The sequence below is a fragment of the Barbus barbus genome (assembly GCF_936440315.1).
Source record: "Barbus barbus genome assembly, chromosome: 26".
In the NCBI taxonomy this organism is placed as follows: Eukaryota; Metazoa; Chordata; class Actinopteri; order Cypriniformes; family Cyprinidae; genus Barbus; species Barbus barbus.
The window spans coordinates 28322861-28343108 of record NC_136754.1 but is presented as its reverse complement, the minus strand read 5'-3'; the positions used below and the strand labels follow the sequence as shown (position 1 = coordinate 28343108).

The 20248-nt window shown below is 42.0% G+C and overlaps 1 protein-coding gene across 1 annotated transcript; it reads left to right on the top strand.

Annotated features, from left to right (window-relative positions):
* Positions 1-737: 737 nt before the first annotated feature.
* On the top strand, positions 738-19785 carry LOC306846420 (actin-binding protein IPP-like). Its single transcript, XM_079379801.1, has 11 exons — positions 738-819; positions 1923-2276; positions 4822-5033; positions 6597-6816; positions 7788-7943; positions 8031-8198; positions 8349-8486; positions 8695-8817; positions 10394-10551; positions 18058-18120; positions 18587-19785. Exons 2-11 carry the CDS (start codon positions 1961-1963, stop codon positions 18809-18811), a joined length of 1779 nt encoding a protein of 592 aa, XP_079235927.1. The 5' UTR covers positions 738-819; positions 1923-1960; the 3' UTR covers positions 18812-19785.
* Positions 19786-20248: the final 463 nt, after the last annotated feature.

Sequence of the window (20248 nt, the reverse complement as noted above, 5' to 3'; positions counted from 1 at the left end):
TGTCCTCATAAACCACATAAACATGCAAACACACATGAAACATTTCAGTTTTCTGTCTCTGTTTGTCATTTCAAACACATTTTATGTGCTTTAGTATGTTAATCAACAGATTAAAAAATGCACTTTAAAGCACCAAAAAAAAAAAGATGCTTTAGAATTGACTTCAATATAAACTGTAATGTGTTATTACTACAAAGTGCACTTTTTAAAATACTTCAATATAAACTGTAATTCTTAATAGTTACAGGGTTACAATGCATAATGGAAAACGACTAGTCTCTATTTTCTTACAGTGAACTGATCAACAATCTCAGGAACAAGCTACTAACAAAGTGCATCATAATGAACAATTATTCAATGATTATTATTATTAAATTAAATAACTCATGTGATGTGTTTACTGCTAGGCATCTGTGTTTTCCTCTTTTTCTGTAATTTGGATAGAAAACCTGCCTTCTTATTGTCTGAGCCACTTATTAAACGTTGCTAAATAAATATTAAGAATCGCTAAATTTGTGGTTTTGGAAGAAAAAGTCTTGCCTCCATTTGAATTTCTTGGAGTATGTTTAAATATTATTTTTGTGTTATACACTTCTTTAGGCTTTAAACATGTGCCACAGATCTTATCAAGATATTTATTTTATAGTCTCCTATCATCTTGAATATTTAATTTAACGTTTTAAATTCACGGTCGTGTATTGATTAGTCAGGTCTGTCAGGCTGAAGGAAGGATGAAAGGAAAACTCGATGCTCACGCGGAAGTGGGTCTGTCCCTGATCATTTGGATAAATGCACAAGAGAAAACACCCAAATGAAAATGTAAGTAGGCTAAATCTCGCGGGGCGTGTTTCAGTTTGAGCTGGGCTGCTGTCAGAAGAACATGGAGACATTGCAGTCCACCCAGGAGTCCAGGGCGATGCTAACTGGCATGATTCGAGGTGTGGTGGCTTAGTGGTTAAACGCCTAGGCTGGAAACTGAAAGGTTGCAGGTTCGACAGGTTGTTCCTGTGCTCTATTTACAGCAGCAGCCCAGCCCAGACCACAACAGCATTACAGCCTTCAGATGAGCTTTAATCCTGCCATACAACATTACACCTTTTATTTGTGTATGTAGTTTTATACAAATTTAATTGTGGTCATGCATTTAAATACACTTTTAATGCACCTTATTGCCTTCTTGAGCATCAATGAGTGTTTGTATTAGTTGTGTACGAGTCCCTCAGTTGTCCTCAATCATATAGTTACTGCTGAAAAGGGTTTAAATATGCAGAAGATGCTGGAAAACTAAAGAATGTGCAGGAGTTGGAATATTTTCTGAAGAACTGCTCAGTACAAAATAATAAAAAAACAGTCATTGATCATCTTGGTAACAACACACATTAAGAATCAAGGGTATGTAAACTTTTGAACTAGTAAATTCAGTTTTTATTTTGTCTTGACCTCATGTAAACAGATGTGAAAAAAGTTTATTTCTGGATAGTACTAAATAAAAATAACTTGAAATGTTTATGATGCTATTATTGTGTTGAAATCTTGCATAATTTGCAAGGGATATTTAAACTTTTAAGCAGAAATGTATTCTATTCTATATATTCTATTTTGGGGGGCTACAAATTGATTATAAATGTTGATGATACTAATTTTGTGCAATTACATTTTCTTCCAGCGTAGTTCATAAACAAGAGAGATAATTTATAATATGCAGTCAAATATAAAATTTTAAATAAATCTGCTTCCTTAAATACTAATTTGCATTGAAATTCTGCAATCTGCTTGTGTGCCGTCTCAATTCAAATTCAATTCCACTTTTAGAACTGAATTGCAGTTAAATAGGCCTTCTCAGTTCAGCTGTGGCTGGATTGGCTCGCTGTAGAAAGTGCATTTTTAGAAGTATTAAACGTTTCTGTTTCTGTGTGTGTTAGGTGAAAGAGCATTGTTGTGGTGTCCAGCTGGAATCATCATGTCCTCTGCTGGTCCGTCTCTGTCGCACCCTCAGACCGGGGCAGCGAGCGATCGTGGGATCTTCTCCTCAGACAGACACGCTGGGCTGCTGCTAGCTCAGATGAACAAAATGCGCCTGCAGTCTGACTTCTGCGATGTGCGCCTGCTGGTAGGCGGAAGGGTGTTCGGGGTCCATAAGCTGGTGCTGGCTGCCAGCGGCCCGTATTTTGCTGCTCTGTTCTCTGGAGCCATGAGCGAAGCCCACGAGGAGGAGGTTTGCATTGTTGGAGTGGAAGCTGACGTCTTTGACATTCTCCTAGAGTTTATTTACACTGGTATGCTGGTTTTATACATGTGTTTGTCCGTCACTTCAGACGCCTGTAGGAAGTTGCAAGTCAAAAATATGCAAAAAATGCTGCTGGGGTATATCAATCGGTGCTGTTTGGATTTCTTAATTCATCAAAAAACGTTTAACTCCAAGGCACTTGAAAATATAGTGAAAAAATTGATTCTCACATGGCTTTACATTAACAAAAACTCACAAATACGCTGAGTTGTTTTTAATGTGAAGTCTTGTGAGAGTAAAGGCTTTTTATTTTTCACTAAACTTTTGGAGTTAAAAGTTACCTGTAGGAAGTTAATTAGGGGTGTTTGATAATGGTCAGCATCACTATTAAAGGAACAGTTCACCCAAAAATGGAAATTTCCTAAAAAATGTACTCATTCAAGATGTAGATGGGTTTGTTTCTAGATCAGATTTGGAGAAATGCAGCGTTGCATCACTTGCTCAGCAAAGGATCCTCTGCAGTGAATGGGTGCCGTCAGAATGAGAGTCCAAACAGCTGATAATAACATCACAATCATCCACACCACTCCAGTCCATCAGCTAACATCTGGAGAAGTGAAAAGCTGCATGTTCATTAAGATAAACAAATCCATCAAGACATTTTAACTTTGAACTATTGTCTATAATTCATAATAATGACTTTTTCACCGGAGGAAGTGTTATTATGAATTATAGAGCTGTATTTTAGCTCTAAGCAACAGTTTGAAGTTAAAAGCATCTTAATGATGGGTGGAAGTCGTGGCCTAATGGTTAGAGAGTCGGACTCGTAATCGAAAGGTTGCGAGTTCGAGCCCCCGGCCGGCAGGGATTGTAGGTGGGGGGAGGGAATCCAGCGCTCTCTCCACCCTCAATACCACGACTGAGGTGCCCTTGAGCAAGGCACCGAACCCCCAATTGCTCCCCGGGCGCTGCAGCATGGCTGCCCACTGCTCCGGGTGTGTGTTCACGGTGTGTGTGTGTGTGTGTGTGTGTGTGCATTTGTTCACTACTCACTGCTGTGTGTGTGCACTTGGATGGGTTAAACGCAGAGCACCAATTTCGAGTATGGGTCACCATACTTGACAATACGTCACGACTTATATGTTCATCTTAAAGGTTAAGTTCACTTCCAGAATAATAATTTCCTGATAATTTACTCACCCCCATGCCATCCAAGATGTTCATGTCTTTCTTTCTTCAGTCGCAAAGAACTTTCCAGGATTTTTCTCCATATAGTGGACTTCAATGGTGGCCAATGATCTGAACGTCAAAATGCAGCTTCAAAGAGCTCTACACAATCCCAGCCGAGGAATTAGGGTCTTATCCAGCAAAACGATCGGCCATTTTCTTAAAAAAAATTCTATTTATACACACTTTTTTTTACCACAAATGCTCGGCTATCATTAGCTCTGCAGACGATCCATTGGTGAGCAAGTGATGCAATGATAAATCTCCATAAATCTTTTCTGTTGAAGAAACAAACTCATCTTGGATAGCCTGAGGGTGAGTAAAATGTCACCAAATGTTCATTTTTGGGTGAACTATTCCTTTAATATTGCTCAAATGAACAAACCTCTAACACAAAGTTTTAAACGTTGGGGTGTAACTCAGCCAGTTATGTGAACAATACCTCAAATCATCCAAATTCTTGAAAAGAGGTGTGTTGACTGTTTACATTGCGTTACTTGAGTGACCAGAATATAATAGAGACTTTGTGATGTGCTCTTTTGTCTCGGGCTATTAAGCAGTCAAGGGTGGTACCACTGTGTTAAAAACAAACTACATGAAAAAAGAGTTTCTACATTCAATAGTCAACCAGATCATTTCCTCCCAGTGAATGCTCCAGGCTAAGTTTGTAATATCAGGTGAAGATACACTATTATAATGCTAGAGGTCTCTGCTTAATTCCGTAAAATAGTTGAAAATAGTTGTTTTTATTGAAAATAATCTTAAAAATGTTTCATAATTTTTATGTCCATTGTGTGCAGAATGACTGAACCTGTGATATTTATGCTGTAAGTTTCTTTGAATGAAAATTTGTCTAGTGCACTGCAAAAAAGGGCTTAGGGCTTTTTTCTCGTTTCTAGTCAAAATAATCAAAAAATTCTTAAATTAAGATGCATTTACTAGATATGACAAATGACATGACAAATCAAGATATTTAGTCTTGTTTCCAGGGGGGGGGGGGGGGACTAAATTAAGTGCATTTAGCTTAAAACAAGTAAAATTATCTGCCAGAGGGGTATGTAAAATATTCTTAAAACGAGTGTTTTACTTACCCCACTGGCAGATCAATTTACTTATTTTAAGCAAAATGCACTTAATTTAGTTTTTCCCCCCTGGAAACAAGACTAAATATCGTATGTCATTTTGCTTATCTGGTGAATGCATCTTAATTTAAGAATTTTTTAGATATTTTGACTAGAGAAATACTAAGTAAGATACACAGTAAGCCTTTTTTTGCAGTGTGTATAAAATGTAAAAGTTCCACATTTCCCAAACTCTTCCCAGTGTATGGCAAACATATTAAAAAACATTTCTTTTTCTCTGAGCAGGCTCTATTGACGTGACGGTGGACACTGTGCAGGAGCTGATGGTGGCTGCAGACATGCTGCAGTTGAGTGAGGTGGTGGATATATGTGGAGAATTCCTGCGGGCTCATATGGACCCATCCAACTGTGTGGGGATCTTTCGCTTTTTGGAGCAGATCGCCTGTGTGGAGCTGTTACAGTTCACTGAAGACTACATCCACGTCCACTTTCTAGAGGTGGGCTTATTGATGCAAGCTTTCCGTTTCAGATATTCTCAGCATTGAGTTTTTGTTTCTTTTAAAGCTGATTCATGGGTTTAAATGTGCCACGATATGAGAGATCAAATTTGCCTTGATCCTTTGACATATAAGAGGTCTTTGTACCATTAAAACATCCTGCAAATTTTAAAACTTAAAGGTGACATATTATGGCATAAGTCTCTGAGTGTATACGTGAAGTTTTAGCTCAAAATACCCTGCAGATATTTTTTTATAGCTTGTTTAAATTGTTTCAAAACGCGCTGTTTTTGTGTGTGTCCCTTTAAACGCAAATGAGCTGGTACTCCCCTCCCCCTTTTCAGAAGAGGGCGGAGCTTAAAATGCTCAAGCTCTATACAAATAAACATTCCACTATTAGTACAAGCCTATTATATTTACAGAAAACGTCCTCGGTTTAAAAGTCAATAATCTGATTGTACGGTGCATAATAAATAATTGTTTATGAATTACATAGACGAGGAGCTCGGTGTGATAAATGTAACAACAGCTGGTTTCGTGGTGCCTTAGCTGCTATCACAAACTTTATAAGTCCCACATGTGATTATGAGCTCGACAAATTCAAGCAGTCGACTTCATGTTGCTTTCATATGCAATTTTTACTACTAGCACATTCCTCTTTATGATCATTCTGGTAGCACGTGAAGGCAGCATCGGTGAAAACGGGCATAGATTTTGCAACATTAGCCTTACATTTTCGTGTATATATCATACGAGGGCTGTTCGGAAAGTATCCAGCCAGCCATGTAATATGAAAAATACAAGAGATATGAGATATGCAAAACAATGAAAATGGCCGCTGCTGTGGGCAACTGGTGATTGGCAGCTTCATCATGATAATGTGTCCATGCATCACGTCTCATGCAGAGTTTTCTGGTGAAGCGTTAAATCACCTAGATGACTTTGACTTCTGGCTTTTCCCAAAACTAAAATCACCTTTGAAGGGGATTGAGGCATCATCGTCCTATGCACAATGTTTCTTGTATCTTGTATCTTCTAAATGTCTCAGTTTTTCATATTACATGGCTGGACAGCACTTTTAGTTTGACAAGCTACAGTAAAGGTTTTCAGTTTTTTTTACCTGACTCTTTGCTGTTTTACAAAGTGTTGATTTTTGGCAAATTGCATTGAAACCAGTGGGGGTCAATTTGACCTGATCTAAACAAAAATTTATACAGCCTTTCCAAAACACACCTTTGTGTTGAAACTTTGCATGCTCATTTGTGACCCTAAATAAGAAAAAATCACAATATTTGAAAAAGAAAAGAAAAAAGTTTAATAATTGCTTCAAGCACTTTGAAAATCGAATGCAGGGCATACTGACCAACAGAGATGTTTTTAACTGCAGGATGAACCTGTAGTACGTATAGGAAGGCAAGGCACCAAGATGAATGACTTATCACTATTATAAGTATTGCCCACTTTTGTTCTACAGTGATTTTTGTAGGGCTCCCAATATTTAGTCTTCATGAATGTCAGTATTTTGTGGTTTTGAAAACCTCTGCATCCTTGTCTGGGGGTCAGGTGTGCACCTCAGAAGAGTTCTCAAGCTTGTGTAAAGATCAGCTGGTGAAGCTGCTCCGCAGCGAGGAGCTCAGGATCGAAGACGAGTATCAGGTGTTCACGGCTGCTATGGATTGGCTGCACCACGACGTGCCGCTCCGGAAGAAGCATGTGGTGGAGGTCCTGGAGCCGGTGCGCTTCCCGCTGCTGTCTCCACAGAGACTCTACAAGTACATCGAGGGTGAGAGAGATGCTGTGCTTCACTTTAGTGCTCCTCACCGATCAGGATTCCTGTGTGTTATTATTTACAGAAATGTTACATAGACATTTTAAGAGGATTTAAGAGCAAAAAAATTAATCGGGAGATAATAAAAATAAAATGTGAATAAACAATTATTTTGTCAAATAATATAGGCATCGCAAGTTATGTTAAAATATGTATTCATACACAATGGTAATTCAAAAAACTTTCTTAAAATTTCTTAAATTTCACAAGGTCTCATTATATCATGTTTTAGTGCTTGACAAGCTAAAATAAAGGTTTTCTGTTTTTGTTTTGGCGCTGCTGTTTGAAGTGTTGATTTTTGGCAAACTGCATTGATCAGTTGGGTATAATGCATTACTAAGTAGCTAATTAATGTCATTTAATTACTTTTCCCTTGTAAAGTAAGGGATTACTCTTAATTTTTTTCTGGAATTTAATTACAGTTACTTCTGATGTAATTGCAAATTGCATAAATACTGTATGAACTACAAAACTATTGTCTATAAAACTGATTTATCATTACAATTTAACATCTAATTTTAATGTAACTTTTTCTCTTTTAATACTTTAGTCAATTCAAGTAAAATTTATGCAATTTTTATATTATTTATTTGAAAGAATTAAAAGAGCAGTTTCATGTCTATCCTTGTCGAGTTAGATATGTGATTTAGAAAGTAATTAGTAATAAGTAATGCAATACTTTTTAATGAGTAATTAGTACAGTAATCTAATTACACTGTTGTAGATTCAGTTTTTTAGTCTAACCTCCTCAACACTGACTTTAAGTGCATTAGCACAATCAGACTGTTTATGTTTGGTAAGCATAGCTTGATGTATTCATATAGATTTGATTGTATGTCTAGGTGCACATATAATGTGGCTCATCTAATCGCAGGAATGATCTGTTTTCTGATGTTTGTTTTTGGTAACGAGACGTTCTCCTACAGGTATTTCTGACTTCAGTTTGCGAGTTGCATTGCAAACCCTTCTGAGAGAGTACACTGAAGTCAACAAGTCCCCTAAAGAGAGCAAACCTTTCAGCCTTCTGCAGACGGCCAAGGCTCGGCCCCGGAGAAAAGCCCGCAAGTACCTCTATGCCATTGGTACGGGAACTCTTCTGCGAGCGTGCGGATGTGATACTCCTCTTAATGGTTCGTCCTGTTCAACATCTTTGTGCTTCTGTCTCTCAGGCGGTTACACTCGTCTGCAGGGCGGCCGTTGGAGCGACAGTCGGGCTTTGAGCTGCGTTGAACGCTTTGATTCGTTCAGTCAGTACTGGACCACTGTGTCTTCCCTGCATCAGGCCCGCAGCGGACTCGGGGTGGCCGTCCTGGAGGGCATGATATATGTAGTGGGGGGTAAGTGTGTGTTTTGTTAACACTAAATGCATCCCAAATGCTGCACTACATTTATATTTACAGTACATTTATTTATTTAGCAGATGCTTTTATCCAAAACGATTTACAATTGAGGAAATAATAAACATACAGCCGTCTTGTATTGCACAGGAGAAAAGGACTCCATGATTTTTGACTGCACGGAGCGGTATGACCCAGTGACCAAGCAGTGGGCGGCAGTGGCGTCTCTGAACTATCCACGCTGTGGAGTTGGAGTTTGTTCCTGTCATGGAGCTCTTTACGCACTTGGTACGCAAATTTAGTTTAGGCACTGTCAGTCTGCTTTGCTCTTCAGGGTTTTGTTCCGTTGCATTGTAACACCATGTGATTTGTTAACGCTTTTAGCAACATTCCAGCCAATGGCAATGCATGCAATGATAAAATGTACACATTGAGGGCAATATATTCTACTTTACATAAAAATGTCAGTCTTCAATGTAAATGGTTATGGTTTCAGGTGGCTGGATTGGCTCAGAAATTGGGAAGACCATGGAGCGATATGACCCGGAAGAAAATAAATGGGAGGTTATTGGGAGCATGGCTGTTCCTCGATATTATTTTGGCTGCTGTGAGCTGCAAGGTACGCAAGTCCTCGTGGAGAACCCGACCTTGTTAAAGAAATAGTTGACCCAAAAATGAAAATTTTGCCATCATTTACTCAGCCTCGTGTCGTTCCAAACCTGTATGAGTTTCTTAAAAATATCTGTTCAACATAAGAAAGAAACAGATTTGGAATGACGTGAGGGTGAGTAAATGATGACAATTTTCATTTTGGGTCAACTATTTCTTTAATAAATGACATTAGAAGGTTTAATTCATTGGACTTGAACATGCATTTCTCTGCGACCCACAAATGTTTATGATTCTTACACGTTTTGTTCATCATGATCAACACAAATGTTTTGAATTTTGAAGCCAAAATACAATGATGTATTTTGTGTTGTAGAATGAATCATGAAATCTTTTAAGCGTGTGTTAACCACAAACCTTATTTCATGCATTTAACCAAAAACATTAAATAAACCCACTGACTTCATGAAGATGGCACTGGAAGTGCTACAATGCTAAAAACTATTTCAGGGTTTTGGCCAACAATCAGTGCTGGGTAGATTACACATTGTAGTCTGTTACTGATTACAGATTACATGACGGGAATTGAAGTTTGTAACATAATATATTGGATTACACACATTAGGTAATGTATTCTAACTACTTTTAGATTACTTTTGACATCTTTTGACAGAAAATCTATTCAATTCTTTATCAACATCATGAAATGTATTAAACATTACAGCATACCAGCGTTTCCCAAACTGTAGTTTGAGAGTTGATAAAAGGCGAAAACATCAAATTAAACTGATTTTATTTTAAAAACTCTTTTGAAAATAAAGTCAATCAAAAAAAAGTGTACAATTTAAGGGAGAAAATAAAGATGAAAGTGAATCAATAAATGTGACCCTGGACCACTAAACCAGTCATAAGGGTAAATTTTTTGAAATTGGGATTTATGCATCAACTGAAAGCTGAATAAATCAGTGTTCCATTGATGTATGGTTTATTAGGACAATATTTGGCTGAGATGCAACTATTTGAAAATCTGGAATCTGAGGGTGCAAAAAAATCTAAATATTAAGAAAATTGGCTTTAAAGTTGTTCAAATTAAGTTCTTAGCAATGCATATCACTAATCAAATATTAAGTTTTGATATATTTACAGTAAGAAATTTACAAAACATCTTCATGGAACATGATTTTTACTTAAAATCCTAATGATTTTTGGCATAAAATATGTATTTTTGGCTATTGCTACAAATATACCCCAGCGACTTAAGACTGCTTTTGTGCTCCAGGGTCACAAATAATGAATAATGTACTATCATTTTCTGCATACGTAATCATGTAATCTATAGAGAAGTAACTGTAATCTGATTGCAAGCATTTTAAAATGTAATCTAATCACAAGTACCTAATTTCTGGAATCTTTTTATGTAATCAGTTCGTTTATAATCAGCACTGCTTACAAAAATACACCATTGCTGTAGCACTACAGGCAGGGGAAATAATGTTAACCAAGCCTGTGCATACTTTTAAAGCACTGTGGAAATCTGAAAAGACTACGCAGTGCCTTGTCTCTAATATGTTGAGCGTCTGTTCCAGGCTTCATCTACGTGATTGGTGGCATCAGTGATGAGGGTACGGAGCTGCGCTCGGCTGAGGTTTATGACCCCATCTCTCGCCGCTGGAGCGCCCTGCCTGTCATGGTGACCCGACGGGCGTACGTGGGTGTAGCTAGCCTCAATAACTGCATCTACGCTGTCTATTGGAGAGACTTTGACTGTCAGGATCTGATTTGCAATTGGATGAGTGAACCCCCTGGGTGCCGGTTAGAGCACAATATTATATAAGGATGAGGAGACAGGCGTTGAGTTTAGATGCTGTATTGGTAGGATATTTTCGAGTTACAGGCAGTAGAGGCATTAGTCTGGAATACAAGAAATACAATAGACAATCATGAATAAGAATAATTAAGCATATACACAATCATAAACATCCATGGGTATATAGAGGCAGTCAAGTATACTAAATCCTCATCTGTAACTTTCCTCAGTGAAAAATACAATTCAAGAAGGGAGAATAATGGGTAATAGTACAAACAATAAGCCATAAGCGATCATCTAACATGATAAACATCCCTCCATGTATGGCTATAATCACGATACATCAACTGTGATCGCTAGTTTGGTATAAACCGCTCAAAATAATAAATACCACGTCACTAAAGTATCATTGAAAGCAAACCAGTGAGAAACACATCAATAAAAGAAGAAATAATCATCTCGAGCGGCATCATTAAGCCAGATGAACAGAAACAATGACTGCGGGCATGTCTATACATGTGCGGGTGACGCAGTTATAAATAACTCAATACCGATCTCAATGAACACAGAAATAACGCAAACAGGCTTACTTGTAGGTCAATGACTAACACCTCAATGTAACAGCGGCAGGATATCGCAAATCAACAAGTAGAAATGTCCTTTCAGCGATCGACTCGACATAGGTAAACTTGAGCAGGCAGGAGCGGCTGAACTAACGTTACTGCTCAGACGACGTCAGAATAAAAGCCCTCTCTTAAAGGAGCCTTTACAACAGCCGCCCCCAAAGATGTGAAACATCTTTGTATTCAGGAAAGGCGACTCTATACTGGAGGGTTCAGAATCCCAGGACCATCTGCAGGGAAGGTCGGTAGGACAACCAGGCGGGCCACCGGTCTGGTATAGATATGATCCTTGATCTGCACATCTGCTGATCTAATGTGGCCATCAGGACTGAGGTGGGTCTGAATGACTTTACCTACAGGCCATAATCCTCGGGGCAACTGAGGATCGACAATCATGACGTAGGTGTGCTCTCGGAGGTCAGGAGGTGAGGCTTGCCATTTTTGCCTGGTCTGTAGGCTAGGGAGGTAATCACGGATGAATCGAGACCAGAATCGATCAGCCAGGATCTGGGAATGTCTCCATCTTCTGCGGCTTAACATCTCTGATTCTGGGTAAATGACTTGAGGCAAAGATCCATCAGGCCGCCCCATTAGGAGACTACTGGGGGTCACTGGGTCAGCATCAGCCACATCAGAGGATACGTAACCCAAAGGTTTTGAGTTAAGGATAGCCTCGACTTCCAACAAGACCGTCGTCAGGACTTCCTCAGGAACCGACTGGGAACCCAAAACGGTGTACAAGGCTGACTTGACCGATCTCACCTCCCTCTCCCAAACTCCACCAAAGTGAGGGGCTGATGGGGGATTGAAGCAAAAACTGATCTTCTGACGTGCAAGATGCCGCTGTAGATCAGGAGCTAAGGCGGCATATGTTCCTCGCAACTCCCGTTCGCCTCCACGGAAGTTGGTCCCTCGATCTGACCATAACTGCGCTGGGGTGCCTCTCCTAGCAATGAACCTCCGAAGGGCCATAAGAAAGGAATCAGTGCTTAGACTAGGGAGCACGTCTAAGTGTACGGCTCTCGTGGTGAGACACTTAAAGAGAATACCCCAGCGCTTCTCTGTACGTCTGCCAATCTTGATTAGGAAAGGACCAAAGCAATCCATCCCACATGAATGGAAGGCGGGCTTGTAAAGCTGAAGGCGGGCAGAGGGTAAATCAGACATCCGAGGCACTGAAGGCTGGCCTCTCCATCTGCGACATTCCAGACAGGTATGCTGAAACCGTCGAACAGCTTCACGGCCTCGCAAGATCCAATAATGTCTCCTGATCTCAGCAAACAGCCGCTCTGATCCAGGATGATGCAACTGGTTGTCGTAATGGTGAATTATCAGGCGGGTAACTGGATGCCTAGAGTCTAAGACTACAGGATGGACCACAGAATCGGCAAGGTCAGCCACTCTCCTCAAACGACCACCCACTCTAATCAAGCCGGTCGATGGATCCATCTCAGGGGCCAAGGCAACTAGCCGGCTTTTAGGTTTCACTGCCTTCCCGGATTCCAACAGGTGATAATCTTCAGGGAAAGATTCCAGTTGTACGCATTTAAGGGCATGGACTTCTGCTCGTTGATAATCTGTGGCTTCGAGAACAGTATCAGGATCTGACTCACCCCGGAGGTCTTGTGCCGTGGCATCCAGCAAGTCGATCCAGGTAGGGTAACTCCATTTATCGGGGTGGCTAGAGGCTGTTGGCGAGGTAACAACTCCACAGAAGGTGGACTTCCGCAACTCAGCTGGATTGTCATTAGGCTCCGAAGCAGGCAGGACAGGCCATTCTTGAGGGTCAAGGAGAAGGAAAGGGGGTCCGCGACACCATCTGTTCGGGGAAGTAAGGTAGGAAAGAGATTTCCCCTTGGTGAGGTCATCGGCAGGGTTATCTGCTGAACCAACATAACGCCACGAGCACCGATCAGTAAGCTCCTGGATCTCGGCAATCCTATTTCCAACAAAGACCCGGTAACGACAGGACTCAGACTTCAGCCATTGAAGGACCGTAGTAGAATCTGTCCACAGCACAGTAGAATGGATAGGCAGAGTCAACTCATCCGCCAGCAACTTCGCAAGCTGGGCTGCGACGAGGCTCCCACAAAGCTCCAATCGAGGAATAGAATGTACTCTCTTAGGGGTAACGCGGGACCGAGCAATGAGGAAGGAGAGGTAGGTCTGATCAGCCGGATCAACTGTACGCAGATAAGCTACGGCTCCGTAGGCTTGCTCAGAGGCATCGGAGAAGATGTGGACCTCGCGAGTAACTCCTTCAATCTCTACTGGCGAGGGAACATAAGGCCGGGGTAAGGAGACACTAGGAAGACAGTGAAGTTCTTCTTCCCATTGCATCCAGGAATGGAGAAGGTCAGGAGGTAGGTTAGGATCGTCCCACCCTCTTTGTTTGTTCCAGAGGTGTTTAATGATCACTTTGGCGCGGGTTGTGTAAGGAAGGAGCAGTCCCAGAGGGTCGTACTGGGTAGCAAGGACCCTGTAAATGTTCCGCAAGGTAGGGGTCTCATAGATCACGGGTCTGTGCTTATAGGACAAGGTATCAGACTGCCAATTCCAGCTCAAACCTAACGTGGACTCAGGAACATCGGCCTTCTCCTGCGTCAGCCACAACTCCACACTGGTTGCTCGAGCCTCAGGAGGCAGGTGTCTTAGTGCAGCAGGTTCGTTACAGGCCCACTGCCTTATCTCAAATCCAGCCCCAGAAAGGATAATGCGTAGGCGATCGATCAGACTCCGGGCTGCCTCAGCGGTAGGTAGGCTCTGGAGGCAATTGTCCACGTAGAAACATCTTTCCACAGAGAAACGAATCTCCTCATCTGTTAAGGGGTGCTGACGAGTGTGGCACTGGAGTGCGTAGGTAGCACAACAAGGGCTGGAGGTGGTGCCAAAGGGTAGGACCAACCACTCGAAGGTCTGAGGTGCCTCATCCATCTGCAGGTCTCGCCAGAGGAAGCGGAGTAGAGGACGATCTTCAGGTAGGAGGCGAACCTGGTGGAACATCGCCTTTATATCTCCACTCACGGCTACAGGATGCTCCCGGAAACGAAGGAGGACACCTAACAACGAGGCTCCAAGGGTAGGTCCAGGCAATAGGTACTGGTTAAGGCTCTGACCTCTGTACTGATGGGAACAATTGAAGACAAGACGGGACTTTCCGTTGTGGCTAACCATGTGGTGAGGAATGTACCAACACTCAGGGCTATCAGGCAAAGAATCAGGTACTACACAGACAGCTCCAGTCTCAAGGAGTCTACGCATCTCTGCTCGGTAGGTCTCGGCTTTCTCAGGGTCCTTCCGCAGTCGCCGCTCCACGCTTCGGAGATTAGGCAAGACTGAATCTCTCGTAGCATTTAACAAAGGCATGTCTTTATGACGAAGAAGGGGAGTGGCAAGGCGACTAACACCCCCAATCTCAACGGTAAGGGTCTTGCGGCCAAGCAACTGAAGGGCTTCTTGGTCCTGCTTGGAACGGGTAACTTCTTTACTCTCCCGGTACGGAACTGTATCCAACTGCCACAATCTCTGTACGTGGTGTAATAGCTCATCCTGGACAGGAACCAAAGAGGTAAGCATGCACTGGCGAGGGGTGGAAGGACAAACTACGGAAGGAACAGGACCCTGAAGTGTCCATCCTAGGCGGGTCCGAACAGCAACTGGAGCACCTGGGCCGCCCCATCGAACAGGCTCAGTAGGAGTGATAAGGTGGGGTTGGTCAGAACCGATGAGGAGCAAAGGCTGGACCTCAGTAAGGGGACGAATAGGCAGGCCCCTCAAGTGTCTGTACTTTTGCCGCAACTGTTCCACAGGATAAGACTGGCGCGACAGGTTAAGGCGATCAGCAGTAAAGGCGTGACTAATCTGATAACTGATCTGTGGTCGATAGACGGGAGAAATCTGGAAGGCAATGGAACAACCACGAATAACCTGAACATCGTCTCTGACTGTCCGTAACGGAAGGTCTTCAGGAACACCCTGAATACCCAGGGCTTCAACGGCAGCGGAAAGCAGGATCGTTATATCAGACCCATCGTCCAAAAGGGCGAAAGTATCCAGTGTACGATCCTCATAACTCAGGTGCACTGGAACTACTTTAAGCATCACACGGCCGCTAACGGAAGGTTTATCCAAGAAGAACCTATCAGAGGAGAAACTTGTAAAGCAACTCTTCTCTCCTGTAGTGGATTCCTCAGTAGAGGAAGGACTGATGTTGACATCGTGAAGGGGACGAAGATGTAGGCCACGGCAAAGACTGCAGGGCTTCTTCAGGTCACATTGGGCAGCATGGTGGGATCTGGCACAACGCCAACATCGATTGTGACTACGGATCCAGGTCTTAACCTGATCAGGGGTAAGCTGGGCAAAGGCAGTGCACTGACTCAGGTAATGCTCAGATGCATCACAGAAAGGACAATGTCGCTTCGTTCTAGTGGTCTTATCTGGCTGAACATAACCCCTACGGGACAAGGATGAGGATGGGGCTCCAACTCCATGCAGGACAGCAACAGATCTTTTGCCAGCATGTGAGCTCCTGAACATCAACTCTGCATCATAATTATGACACCAGGTCTCATAACGAAGCCAATTAGAAAAATCAACAAGGTTAGGCGTGGAACCAGGTTGAAGGAACATGTGGCGACGGAACTCCGCTCTCTGCTCTGGAGGAAGCTTACTTAGAAGGCGTGCGACATGGGAGCCACAACTTAACTCCGACTCCCCATCATGTCCTAAGGTCCTCAATAAGCCAACTAGAGACTGGACTTGGAGAGCAAATCTTTGGAAGGCTGGGATGTCACCTCGTCTAACGTCCGGACTGTCAAGGACACTGGCTATCCTCCTCAAGGCTAACTGATGTGGCTGGCCGTACTTCTCATGAAGTGCTGACATAGTATCGGTAAACGGGGTAGGGGAATTCAAGTTAGCATCAGCTATCATCTTAGCTTCCTCTAGCCTAAGGTGGTCTACTAGGACCTGGTACTTAAACAGCTCAGTGCCATCAGGGGGAAGCAGGTTTTCCAGGGCTATACGTAGGCGAGCAAACTCACTCGGATCCGGATGTGTAAACTTAGGGATGGTAGGAGGGGGGCCACGATACACAGACTCAAAGGAAGGGACTACAGGGCGCACCCTAGGCTCTGACTGAGAAAGAAATACTGGGACGCTAGGAGAGGCAGGCACTGCCTGGTGGTGAGCAGACCCTGGTTTGGCACTAGGAGTGAGCAACTCTCTGAGGTCTTGAGGAGTAGGAGGTGGAGGGAACTCACCAACATCAGGAACACTAGACCGAGGAGGGCCCGAGCAAGTGGCAGGGAGGACTGCGGGTTGCTGCTGAGACTCTGAGATCACAGGCCGATAGGAAGTAGCTGCATCAGACAACTCGAGGGCACCAAACCGTCTAGCTAAGGCTTCATCAGGCTTAGGCCAAGGTGGCGGAGGTAGATCAGGGAAAGGATCCCAATCAACTCCAGGAGTGGATACACAGGGCTTCACTGGAGAACTGGGCAATACTGGGGGCTGCACTGGCGAAAGAGGTTGGCCTCTGGCTTGGCTAAGGTCTGCCCTAAGGGACTGCGCTGCTTGAACCAACTCTCGTACTTCTGCATGAACTGCTCTCAACTCTCTCAGATCGGCTTCGAAGGCTGCACGCTCCTGACGTAGGTGCTGTAGCTCACTGCGATGGGCAGAAGCAATTGAATCAGCCGCTGAAGTTGGGGACGGGACCTGCGAGCCATCAGGACGGGCATGGTCACCACCAGAGAGGGCAACACATGGCTGAAAGGACAGGGACCAGGCTGGGACAGGCGTCTCCACGGTGCGGGATACACCCGATGCTGAGACAGGCCTCCCTCTAGGATACTGCACCTCATACTGCTCTAAGTAGGCTGGAGGATGAGTGAAGCGTTTAGGGCGTGCTCCACCAACAATCTCCTCATCAGATTCCATCATATCCGAAAGGAACACTCATCCGGCTCGAAGGACCACAGTATTGGAGAGACTTTGACTGTCAGGATCTGATTTGCAATTGGATGAGTGAACCCCCTGGGTGCCGGTTAGAGCACAATATTATATAAGGATGAGGAGACAGGCGTTGAGTTTAGATGCTGTATTGGTAGGATATTTTCGAGTTACAGGCAGTAGAGGCATTAGTCTGGAATACAAGAAATACAATAGACAATCATGAATAAGAATAATTAAGCATATACACAATCATAAACATCCATGGGTATATAGAGGCAGTCAAGTATACTAAATCCTCATCTGTAACTTTCCTCAGTGAAAAATACAATTCAAGAAGGGAGAATAATGGGTAATAGTACAAACAATAAGCCATAAGCGATCATCTAACATGATAAACATCCCTCCATGTATGGCTATAATCACGATACATCAACTGTGATCGCTAGTTTGGTATAAACCGCTCAAAATAATAAATACCACGTCACTAAAGTATCATTGAAAGCAAACCAGTGAGAAACACATCAATAAAAGAAGAAATAATCATCTCGAGCGGCATCATTAAGCCAGATGAACAGAAACAATGACTGCGGGCATGTCTATACATGTGCGGGTGACGCAGTTATAAATAACTCAATACCGATCTCAATGAACACAGAAATAACGCAAACAGGCTTACTTGTAGGTCAATGACTAACACCTCAATGTAACAGCGGCAGGATATCGCAAATCAACAAGTAGAAATGTCCTTTCAGCGATCGACTCGACATAGGTAAACTTGAGCAGGCAGGAGCGGCTGAACTAACGTTACTGCTCAGACGACGTCAGAATAAAAGCCCTCTCTTAAAGGAGCCTTTACAACACTGTCGGAGGCTGGAACGAGGCTCTGGGATCATTGGACACAGTGGAGAAGTACTGCCTGGAGGAGGTTAGAACCCCATAAAGTCTGATCCATATAGGGCTGCAACAACTAATCGATAATGAAAGTAACCGGATGAATTTGATTATTGATTAATCTCATCTATGCACTGAAAACATCTGGTAGTCATGTTACTTTACAGACGTGAATAACGCATTCAAACTTCAAACAAACACATAAGCTATCATTTAATGCGGCTTGTCCTGTGTGTCAAACCAACGGAGCATTCAATAATTCTGACTTGATACATTTTACTACAATGTATGTATGGCAGGATGTAGAATAACATTTTTAATAATTAATTAAAACTTTTATTTAAATTATTAAATTGTAGTAAATATTTGGATTTTTAAGAAATAATCAACAGATTAATCGATTATCAAAACAAACGTTAGTTGCATTTCCAAAAATGTAACCCTTTATGCAAATGTTTTGATTTCTGGATTTAATGCAGCACATGGCTCTGTTGTTCCAGGAGAAGTGGGTGGAGGTGGCGCCGATGGCCGTCCCACGCGCTGGGGTAACGGTTGCGGCCGTTAATGGTTTGTTATATGTGGTGGGAGGTCGGACCTCTAGCCGGGACTTTTCAGCGCCGGTCACTGTAGACTCGGTCGAAATCTATGACCCCCACCTGGACACGTGGACGGAGATTGGTAACATGATCACCAGCCGCTGTGATGGAGGTGTAGCTGTGCTCTGATAGGCCACATATTCACACCCAGCAACACATCACTCAACCGTCAAAATGATTTTACAGTGTCTAATTTATTAGCATTTTTAAATGAGTGAAGAACACCGGATATCGGTCTCATGTGTTAGCCTGTGCGTTTGGCGAGGCTTGTTTAGAAAGTGTCAAGGTGAGTCTTTTTATTTTTTACACCACTTGTGTGTTTTGAGACACTGTGAGATCATGAGCAATTAAAACATTTGTATAACAGCACTTCTAACCAGCAATCAGCCACTCAGATCAGCCGCACAGCACACGATTCATAATGTACAGCTGTTTGTGGTCTTCATCATCATCTCAGTGCTGCTGATGTGAATATTAGCCAGCAACTTGCTTCTTTTGTCGAGTCCTGTTTCACATTTGCCTCTCATTTCAGTGTGTTTTATGTTACATTTTGCACTTTTGTATTGTACCAGTTTGTTTCACACAATCTTAAGCTTGTGGAAAACACGCTTGATTGTTAAAAATATTTTAATTTAATACAAGTACTAGAATTTGTTCAGCTGAGAGCTTTAATATTTCATTAATAGAGACTATTTCCTGGAATAAAAAGAAACAGTGTTTTGCCACTCCACTTTGACTCCCATATCTGACTCGATGGCAACCAAACATTCACAAAGGACTTTAGTTTAGGATCCAGTTTTCACTATAAACTAGTTGCTTATTAGCATGCATATTACTAGAATATTGGCAGTTTAATACTAACTAAGCACATATTAATGTCTTCTTCTGCATGATCATGTTTTAGATCCCTTAACCCTACTCCATACCTACATTTAACAACTACCTTACCATCAATAAGCAGCAAATTAGGAGTTTATGGAGGCAAAAGTTGTAGTTAATAGTGAGAATTGGTTCCAAAACTAAAGTGTGACCGGATGTATTCAATAGCAGGCTGAATATTAATCTATAATGAATCACGAGTACACAGACAAAAACGTAATGTAATCCATTAACTTTTATAACCCTTGTGCACAATTTAAAAAAGTTAAATATCCATGCAAAAAAAAAAAACCTAGAAAATATATATATATAGATGAATTTAGATGCATTATTCTTTTCTGCTTCGCATTGAGTATATGGAAAAATATAGATTTTGTGTGTTTTTGTCAGATTAATTGGTACCTAGGTTAAATATGGCCTAAAGGTCCCGAGTATAACTCATATCCTGAGTATTTTTTTTTTTTTTACAAAGTGTGAAGTAGATTTATGAATGGAAATGTTGGTGAAATATTAAAATTCCAGTAAAGCTACACATTTTGGCAAAACTGTATGTTGTTTGCATTAACAAAAATTAAACAAGGGTTAACTATTATTAACATAACATCAATATCTTCAAGTACAATACAAAGTTACATTAATAGTATACATATCACAATTACATCAAATGGGCATTATATCATATCGGCA